At 29.8% G+C, this 11,290-nt stretch overlaps 1 protein-coding gene across 1 annotated transcript in view; it reads left to right on the forward strand.

The window, feature by feature from the left end:
• The window catches only part of LOC118185020 (sodium- and chloride-dependent glycine transporter 1-like), a 77,562-nt gene extending 69,769 nt beyond the window's left edge, over positions 1–7,793 (forward strand). Inside the window, exon 13 of the mRNA XM_085807341.1 lies at positions 5,716–7,793. Within this exon, the coding sequence (XP_085663467.1) occupies positions 5,716–5,934 (219 nt within the window). The 3' untranslated portion in view covers positions 5,935–7,793. The remainder of the gene's footprint in view (positions 1–5,715) is intronic.
• Positions 7,794–11,290: the final 3,497 nt, after the last annotated feature.

The following is an 11,290-nucleotide window of genomic DNA, read 5'->3' on the forward strand; positions in this document are numbered from 1 at the left end:
AGTATCTAATGTCAGCATTTTGAGTCCAAAACTTTATTATTAAAACACCTATTCTGTATAAAAACAGAACTTGATTATTAAATGTATAAAATATTCTTTTTACATTAGTAGAGGAACAAAATGAACATTCTGAAAATTTTAAATAGTGTATAATTTGAGACTAAACAAATAGTTTATTATATTTTAGTTATGTAAAATTTTCCATGCCATTTAGTATTTTGCATTCCCAAAGGAGCTTTTCTTTCCAGTTTTGATGATGCACAAATATGTAACTTATAACGTTATTACCAGATCTAATTTAGGAAATTATTTCTTTTTAGTGCTGTATGAGTTGATCTCTGTAAAGCACACTATTAGGCATTTTAAATTTTTTTTGAAAAGCATATCTCATTAGATTTAAGGTTACGGTTCCAGACTAAATTCATTACAATGACCTCTAGGATGACTATCCACTGTTCCGGATTATTTTATTCTTCTGCAGAAGGGGTCATGTTAGAGGAGATTACTTTCAACAATGGTGATTATTGGGCTGGCTTAATATGAGGGCTCTAGAGTCTGGTTAAAAAAGTACTGAAATAGAAATGTACATTAGTTTATTAATGTAATAATAGGAATAAAATTATAAATGAATTTGTAAAGATAATTAGTGAATAATAAAGCAAATAATGATAAATAAATGAAATAAAAATATAAGTGAATAATCTACTTTCTACTTAATTTTTTGAAAAACCTTTTGGTGAATAACCTTTTTCAAATGCATAATAAAGATGTTTTAATGCGTCCCATAGAGGAGGATTGAAAATATGGATTTTTTATTTATTTCAAATATATTCATTGCTTATTATCTGAGGAGGATGTTTCTGAAGTTTCAGACAAAATGGGACAGTGATTTCATGAAGAATTTAGTTTTTAAAATAATTTTATTAGACAACAGTACTGAACTAACGGCAGAGACAACAGTACTGAACTAACGGCAGCCTAGCACCAGCTGTAGCCAGCAAGTACTCCAAAAAATGAATTCTAGAACAGACACAGTTTCTAAGGCAAAAGCAGTGATAATTGAGTGACAGATAAAAGCACTGGCAGTTTCTTCATTATTAATTTCAGTCAATATATCTCCACAGAAATGATTAATAGCACTTGCCAAAAATTGATCAGAATTGATGATTGATTAAAATTGAATCATATTTTCAAGTATTTATAAAACCGAATAAAACTAGGCCTTTCACCACCAAAATGGCAGAATAAGTCAAACTGAAAAAACAGTATCATCCTATTTTAAATGGATAAGATTTTTGTAATTATTGGGGAGAAGTACATTGAATTGTTAATTTTGAATTATAATACCAGTTGTCCAGATAGAAATCTTCAGGAATGTGATACATCTTTTATACAAAGCTGTTTCTTAATCTGAGAATTAGCATGTATGGTTAATTAAACATGCTGAATTAATGATTAAGGACAGATTTCTATACAAATTGTTCTGCAGTTGTGGCAGAACCTAGAAATGCAACTTATTCATTTATATAGTACATAAATATACATTAGTAGCAAAATTAAACATTTTGATGGTTGACTCGGCATCTATTTGAACGTCTTGTTTAGGTTAGAGAGATTTTATCTATACCATCAATTGGTACTTTTGTTTTATATGGGAGGCATTGCTAGATCACTGGATGTCCTCGTTTGTGGTGTGAACTGGGTGCATTTCATTATAATCATATGGTAAAGGCTGCACCTTACATCAACCAACTGTTAGTAACAAATTTGTTTTAAAAATATTAGTCACTTTCAAGAATGGGTTTTAACATAGTTGGACTTCAGAGAGGGTTCACTGTATATATGAAATGAGTTTCCTATGGAAAGGTAAGTGCCAATTCTTTGACATAGAGTTCATACTTTTGATTGAAAAGAATTAGATGAACATGGAGAATTTCCTTAGCTTAACTAGGCAATTAATTTAGAATGTAATAAGTTTTCAATCGTGTGATATATAAAGTAAAATTTAAATAGCTTTCTTTAATGTAAAACAGTTTCATATGAAGAAAATTCATGCATATCAGAAAGGAGTGGCTTAGTATATTTGATTTCAGCAAGTTTATGGAAATTGTTTGAAATGACAGCTAGGCTATTTTTTAAGGAAATTGCAAAATAGCCCAAGTATTTCTCATACTTCAGTAGTATGTTTTATATCAAACAACGTGTTTTCAGTTATACACAGAATATTCCATAGATATAAATTTAACATTTTGTTACATTGGCGTAATTCTCTCGGCATTAATAGCTGTACTCTATTTTTAGTTTGATCTGATTTTGCTCTAATCTGGGCAATATCCAGAGGATATGATGGTTAATGACAATAAAATAATAAAAATTAGTATTTGCTTATTATCTGAACTTAAAATTTATTTATTTTTAAAAATCATTTTAACTCAAATTTGATTATCTTTACTTGAAACTAGGCATCCATTAAACAAAGTTTTTAAATATGGTATATATCCATATAAATGTCATGCAACAGCATAAGGATCTATTGCCAGGTAAATAATATGCATAAAACACGTTTGCTGAACAGCTCTTAGAAGTAGGTATCCGTAACAATTAAGCTCAGTAAGTTTAATGTATTTACCTTCTGTATAAAAAAACAGGCTGCTTTTACAAAATGTTAACTTGGAGATAAATCAGTAATTTTCAAAAACTGTTCCGCATAGACTAAAAATACAGTTGTTACTGAAAACTTTTAAACTAAATTACTCAAATAAGGGAAAAGAATTCTATTATTGAGCAGTGATGTGATCTAAACCTTTAAAACTATATTGCGTTATTATAAGTTGCTTATTGTTTTAATTATTTCCTTACTATTTGTTTGGTAGATTTTCCCCTCTACAAAACCAAATCAAGATTCCTTGGTGTGTTAGTAAAATTAAATTTTATTATTTCATTATAGATTTCTCGATAAATAGACAGTTATACAGATCCATTTAGATAGCATATTCAGATGTACTTTTTAAATATGACTTTAATCATCTAAAGTCCAGAAAAAGCAAATGAAGTCTTTTAAAAAAATAATATTCAAATGAAAAAGTGTGTTCGAGAAATAAATGGGGAAGAATTTCTGGATTTTTCCTCCCATAATGTGTATTTATACTAAACATCTTTATAATTCATAAAACATGACTACTGGTTTCAGTAATAAAAAGTCATTCATTAGTGTAAAAATCCAAAAGATCTCTAACAATATTGTATTTTACAAGACTAAAAGATAACTTTTATTGTAGTCTAAAAACTGAGGTCCAACATCAAGCCCTTGAATATTCTCATCTAGCTACATTTATGCAAAGATTCTGATACAGTGAATATTTTTTGTATTTTTCTTAAAATTTTTATTCCTGCTCTACATTTTCTCAGTATGGAGGAGGAAGAAAGGTAGTTCCAATTAATTCCTTTTAAAAATGGCCCTAATAAGACATCCTTAAGTTAGTACTCTGAATGTTTACTTCACAAACTGTTTTTCAGCAATATGTCCATCAGTTGCCTATGTAGTCCATAAAAGCTATCTGCAGGATTTGAGCTGCCTTTGGAATCATGGCTCCAATTTACACTCAAATAGTTTAAAATACATTTTTTTTTTTTTTTTTTTTTTTGCTACGCTTAGGTAGTTAAATAATGACAGAACAAAAAGTATATTTCGGAAGAAAAGAAGCACGAATCATGGCAAGTCAGACATGATAAAACTTTAATAAATGCACATAATGATATAAAACTGTGAAAAAAAAATTTGAACCAATACTGAAACTTGATTACCCAGTAAATTGCGCTAATTTGAACTAGCGTACAGTTTAAACTACTGTAATTTACTTTTTACACTTTATAAATCTTTATTCAATAAGGATGCTTTTAATGATTTGCAAAAAGTTGTTTGAAAATAAAACTTAATTTCTAAAATGCTTTTAATTTTACTCAGATAGACACAAATATTTCCACGTTTGTCTATTTTTTTCCCCTCTGGTTATGTTTTATTGGAAGTGTATAGTTTGAATTCAATTTACTTGCCAATTTTAAAGTTTAAGGGACTGAGTAGCTTAAATTACAAATTGTTGCAGGCGGATATCGGGATCACAAAAATCATAGAGAATTTTTACAATTTTCTTAAATGTCTTCATCTTTTTTCAATTTCAATGTTGTTAATAATTTGATATAGTTCTTAAGAGAAGGTTGTTTTGTCAAAGTATGCAGGCAAAAAGAACAGTACTTCTCATTTCTTTTATTGGCAACTGTTCTCACCTCTAATTTTGTTAATGGCACACATACATATTTGAGTAGTGTGTTACATTTCTAGTGGGGGATGTGGAAATACGGTGAGGGAAATGTCTCCAGTTTTAATCTATTTTAGTGCTTAAGTGCCCACATACTTAAATTTTCAAAATGTTGATTCAGATCTGCAGAGTTTAAAACGCATCATTTCCGTGTTTTCACATAAGAGATGGATGGCAAATTTAACTCATCAAATGTAGGCAAGAGGTTCAATTTGGATATGAAATAGTTAATTCTTCATGTTAATTAATTTTCATCTTTTACCATTGCGCTTTAGATTTAATCTTCATAGTTCTGTGTGTAGCTATGATAAAAATCTTTCTAAGACTACTACTTAACCATAGCAAGTGAATGACAACTTAAATTTCTAAATTAGAAAGTCGCATGTAATCAAAGCAGCACATTAAGTACATGAAATAGGAAATGTTAAATTCCACCTTTTTTTTTTTTTTTTTTACTGTTTCTTCTGTTGAGTGAAACTGTTAAAAATAACTCAATTAAGAGACTTTTGCTGCATTTTATTTAAACATCATACAGGAAATGATTTTTAAAAGTAATCAGAATCCTATGGAAAGCTATCAGGAAAGGTCCAAAAGTGAATGAAAATTAAAATGTAAAGTGGTAAATAGAAACTTAATAGAGTACAAACTCCGTAATCCGGACTCGTCGGGATTTCGGCGATTCCGGATTAGGGGTTTTTCTGGATTATAGATCATCAATTTAAATCTGGTAAGATGGCATGCAGAAACTATACAATTAAAATATGAAATCGTAATTTATGAAATAAAGAGCAATTATGATATAAAGGGTATCAAAATTTACAAAAAAAAAAAAGCTTAATATTTATTTGTTTACTTTATTAACCATTTCTTCCAATGCAAGTTGTTTAAATTGCTTCGTTTTTTGTGCTAATACTTTTTCTTTAATTCTATAAACAGACATAATTTCTTGTTCAGTTACAAAGTTCCAAAGTTCAAGTCCTGTAATTGCTGTGTCGAGAATACCGACTAACTTGTCAATCGAAATGTTTTCGTTTTCAATAACCTCTTGGTCACTTTCTTCACTATCGGAAGCGCGCATTAAAGGCATACAAAAAAAAGTTTGTGGCTTTGAGGTCCGGATTACTGACTTTGTACTGCACAATAAGTTAGTAAATCAAAGAAATAGATAAATAATAGATTAAAGTAATAGAGAACATTTTATATGGAATTCTGGCTGGAATTGGTTTTTGTTCAAGAACTGAAAAGTAGCTAAGCTGGGTTCCAGCTTAGTTTAAATTGTGATTGTACATGTATTAAAGACCTAAGAAATTTCATCATTGATATTTTATGATCTAATTTTGTGATGTAATCATTTAGCTGTTTATTGACTCTCTCTGAATGCAACTAATTTTTTTTTCAGAGACTTATTTCTTGTCTACGACCAGCTCCAGAATGGGGTCCTGCCTTAGAAGAACACAGAATTTTATATAAGAAGAGTCTTAGTTTAGTATCAAGTCGTTTTCCTCAAAGGCATGTCTCAGGTTTGGGTCACAGTGCAAGCAAATCTCAAATGAATGATGGAGAACTGTGTGCAGTGCAGACAGAAAATCTGTTACTGCAGTCTGAGAGTGCTGTATAAAAAGTTGAATATGTAGAAACTCAAATTATTTGAAGCTTCTTTCTTAAGAGCTGTCTGTGATTCTGAGCCAATAAAACCCTTTGGGTTTAAGGTGGCTGTAGTTTTGAGGACAAAATATTGCACAAATTGTTTAATGCATTTTGCATTGGACGTTTAGCCCAGTGAGGGAAGTATTTGTCTGATACTCAGGCTTGAAAAAGAGTAACTCCTTATAAAAACGTAGAGGACTGAACGTTATGTTTGATTTGTCATTTCAATTGTATTCCTTTTAAATACCTTCGAGACCAATAAGATATCTTTGGATATTCAGTGTTCATAAATCATAGTATTAAAATTTCTCACTTTTTAAGTATATAAATTGTGATAAACTATTCCCAGTTTTGATATACTAGATTAAAAAAAAACAACTGGGTGTCAGTTTTTTACATTCTTTTAAAATTTAATTGGTGATATAACATTACATGAAACTCAAAATACAAAAAATTAAGAGTCTAAACTTATATTTTCTTAGATAATGTGTTACTGTTTTTACGAACCATTTTGTAGGTAAAATTAAGTTTATAATTTTTGTATTTATGTCCTGTAGTAAGGAATAGGTATCTATTTTTCTGCCTTTATTTAAAAACAAATATGAAACTTTATTTGCTTTATTATTATTATTTTCTTTACTTTAATATTATTTGTCTCTTTTCAAAAGAAGCCTTTTTAAATTTTAATAGTAAAAAAAATAACATGTTACTGGATGAGAACTGTTTATAATAGTATTATATGAGTGAGATGTATTTGTAACAGTTCATATTTTTAGATGAACGATTGTCTTTTTTATAGTTCCTGAAACTCATTGCAAATTTATTTGTTTGAGTTTTATTTAGTGTCAACATTTTAAGTTTGTTTCAGATTGCCTTCTGCTTAGTGCATACATGATTGAGTTTTCCTTCATTTTTTATTACTCTAATTTGTAATTTATTATCCTAATAGTTGTAATTCTATTTAATTGAGTAAAAATAAAAATCCTTGAAATTTTATATTCTCAATGAAATACAGGGACAACTATTTTTGGCTGTATTTGCTCCTGCAATTGCTAATTTTAAATTAGTTTGTGAGGAAATTCACTTCTTTCAAAATAAGTAAATTTTGCAAGTTGTTTTACTAATGTAGTGTATTTTAATCCCTTGTGTGTGAATATTTTTATCTGGTTATTTCTTTTGCAGTGGAGAAATCAAATTTTTTCCCAAATATTAATTTTTCAAATTTTATTTTATAAGAAATATACCAGTAAGCAATATTCAGTAAGCAATCTGAAAATTCACTATCATTTTTCATTATTTTGTTTGTGATTTTTTTATAAGTTATGTTTGACAGTTTACCGATTTCTCCATTTTCATACAATTTTCCTCCTTTAAATAACAAAGTAATATTTTTTTTTTGGTATAGGTTATAATTTTAAAAAATTGGTTGTATCAAGTAAAGTTAAAACAAATTAATTCAAAATTTTATTTAATTAGTTAATTTTCTGCTGCTCAATCTACATGTTTCTTGGATGGAATTAATTGTACTTTTATGTAAACGCTTAAGCCACTACTTAACTGTTTAAAAATGTTCCCTTCTGTCACAGGATATTGTGCTTCTAAAAAAATTTCCCTTCTGTCCCCAAGGTACTGTGCTATTAAAAATGTTTTCCTTCTGTCACCAGGTAATAAGCTCACTTATTCTGAGACTTGTTTTATTCATTTCTGTACATTCCTTTCAAACATTTTTGTGCAGTTAACTTCCTGTACAAGCTATTCAACTTATTTTTTTAAGATGTGCTTGCATAAGTTATATATGAAAATTCATCCAATAAAATGTTTTGACTTTAATTTGTCATATCTTTTCTATTTTAGAATACATTCTAATTGAAATTTTCTGTTTAATTAAAAATTATAGACATCTATTTGATGTATCAAAATATTATTTAGAGAGTCTGTTGACAACCCAAGGAAGTAAGCCAAAGTATTATTTTTACTGTATGAAGCTGTTGCTGGTTGCTGATTTGAAGAAATTAAAATACAGAAGCACTTTTATCATCTATAAACATAAAACTTGGTGATTTATAAATGCATGCAAAAACTATATATGAATTATGCCAAGCTTAGTAATCACTAGAAAATACAAAAAATTTCTAAAAATACATTGACTATTTTGGTGTTTACATTGCCTGTTATGTGAGATATTATGGTTTTAAAACTAGAGATTCAATGCTTTAAAGAAAATGTATTTTTTTATATTATTTAATTCAGGCAGTAATGCATAGGTTTTGGTTTTTCAAAATGGAGCTCTTTATTTTTTCTCTCCTCCCCCTCACATTGTATTAAAATTTACTTGTTAAATATGTCTGTTACATCTTCGTCCTATCAGCTAGCAGCAAAGGTTCTACGGTGGTCATCGACTGACGACTTCTTTCACCTTCTCATTTCCTCCACTCCGTGCCAAGACAGGTGGTTGGTTTCATCTGCTCTCCGCACAATTATGGACTGAACTCTTCAGGAGCGAAAAACGTTTATTGCTTCTGAAGAAAATGAATCTCCAGATCATCCTACAAATCGATTATTTTATTCAAAATTTGCTTTGTTGTAGAGGTTGCTTTCTTGTCTTAATTTTAAAAGGGCAGAATATTTCATTTCGTGACTATTCCACTAAAAGCCGAAAATGTAAGCATGTTTGTTAAAGAGGCAAGGCAGGACAAAGAAAGGCATTTTCACTCCGTGGCAGAGAGCATCACCATTCCTCTATCACTAGTAAAATATTTACCTATTTCATGTTTAATTTTAAAAAATGAATTAAAAGTTAAATGGAAACTCATTACTTATTATTGGCTGTTAAACATTGTAAAAGGCGGTGAGCTTCACCCTTGAATACAACTGATATATACAAAAGAAGACTATTACTTTTACTAAAAATGTAATAGTTAAACATTCAGAATATGTAAATGTATATGTAATTGTACATTTTTAGAAACTTACCAAAAACAAAATTTTTGGGTCAGCAGGAATCTTGGAATTAAATCAACCAAATGTTAATAGTAATTAAAATAAGGTTTCAGTACACTGTTTTCCATTGCAAGAAAATTCAAATAATTTTCTACCATGTTAGACTGTGGGTAACTCCCGATAGATTTTAGTTCACTGAAATTTCTTTTGTAACTAACATCTGTCACCAGTAGCATAAGTAGAATTGTGAAAGCAGCGACATGTTATAGATTAATTACTTTAATAAATCATTTCATGGGGGATGCGTGCATTTTCATACTTTAGACTAATATGGATATAACTTCGAGAACTATTTCTTTGCCATTGGTACTTTAGTGATTATTACCCTGAATTCTAAACTGATTCAATTATTTCTGTCTACTGTTTTTTAAATTAAATAAAAATCTGTTTATTGAGAATTATGCAATCAATAAAATCATTCTTTAAACGACTTCATTATCTATAAAATTTTATTACAATTGCAGATTTTGCTTTTGATAAAATTTTTTCGTTCTTCGCAAGATGTTAGATTTATGAAACGTTTCCCTCATCCCCCATACTATCCTTTTGCCGGTCAAAACATGCTGGATATCTAAAAGTTCGTTCAGATACTTTAAGTGTGTAAAGGCATTTATAAATCTGTTTAATCGATGTTTATATGCTCATTACAAGATTTGATGAATTTACAGCTGAACTCAAATCTGAATCGTTTGCTCTTATACTTTTATTTTACAATGTAAAATTATATTCTGAGGCTAAGTTATAAAATGCCTCAAAGTTTGTAAGGAATGATAAAGAAAACATGAAATAAATGGAAAAAATATGAGGATAATTACTAAGCAAAGAAATAAGTATCTGAAAGTTTTATTTGGAAAGTCTTCATAAAGCACGTCGAAGTTTTGTGTAGTTATCGAAAAGTGCTATCGAGCTTGATACATAACTCTGAATACTGCATAGATTTTTAGTTGGATTCAATTTAAGAGCCAAAAGCTCAAGAGGCTTCTTACTAAATCATTTACTTTCAACTCACTACATGAGCATATGCTTATTTATAATGAAATATGCATTTTTCTCCACACAATTTTTTTTGTTATTGTTTTACTAAGGTAGCATTCTAACAATTCTATATAGGTTAATGATAGGTAATTATATCAATTTTACTTTGACTTAAAACATTATTTGAATCCCCATCTATTTGACAGCTGATGAGCTGACCATAGATCCTTTCAATCGAGAAAAACGGAGTGCGAAGCGCTAAAAGAACTCCCATTGAAGAAGGTGATCTGCCCTATACCCTGCAAAAATACAGAAGGTATAACTCTGCTGAACAACCTTTTTTAAAGCTCTGAAAAACCCAATGAATTAATTACAACCAAAGTTCCAAGAATGCATCCACCCAAATATGCAATTCACGAACTACCTTCAAACATTATTCTAGACTAAAACTACACTTGCACAAGCAATGAAGTGTGAAGAAGAATTGATGTTCTTATTTTATCTCAAGGTTCGTGTCAGAACCACCAAATGGATCGCAGAATGCACACCACACAAAAGCAGTCCCCTTTCAATGGCACACAAACATTATATCTGAATTATTGGTGCACATACATGTGTAAACTGCCGAGCATTCAGTCACAAGCCGAGAGAGTGCAATTACTGTCCACTCTGCGGATACTCCGAAGGTAACCCGCACGGAAATTTCGTGTCCATACTACAGAGAAGTAGGAAGTATCCAATACAGAACAAATTATCATGAGTAACCAGCATCTCGAAATATTGTTAATTTCCAGCACCTCAACCAATCAAGATGAACCAGTCGTATAATTTCTAACAGCAAATATAATTCCTAATATCTGGGCTCTTCATATTAACCTCTAAAGATCGAAGACTGCAGTCGAAAACATTGCACAATACATTTCAGAACACTACTATGATCTCACCTTTATCCAGGAATCTTTCATAGGCAACTGGTGAAACATCCCTCTGTTGTAGGCGCCAAGTCTCTGTTTTTCATCCCAGTCTCCAGGCAATTGCCGAATTTTCCGGTTTAGATTTTAGCCTTTACTAAGGAAAATGTTTCCCAGTTAGAAATGAATTTGATTGAATTAATGAAACTTAAAATTCTGTCCCCCCCCCAGTCTAATGATTTTCAGAATAATATTCTTGTTGAATTTTATTTCATCTGAATTGTATTTTTTCTTCTTATATTTTATTGCTTTTTGTCTTATGAAATTTCATTTGATCTGAGTTTTCATAATATACTGCAGGTAATTGTGGATCTTCTTTATGAAGATTCAAGCAATGCTTAAGCAGGTTTTTTAATTTTGCTTACGTCAGTGTATGGTAAA

This window comes from Stegodyphus dumicola, chromosome X1 (assembly GCF_044657685.1).
Source record: "Stegodyphus dumicola isolate Sdum_Otavi_A_Nest chromosome X1, ASM4465768v1".
Taxonomy (NCBI): Eukaryota; Metazoa; Arthropoda; class Arachnida; order Araneae; family Eresidae; genus Stegodyphus; species Stegodyphus dumicola.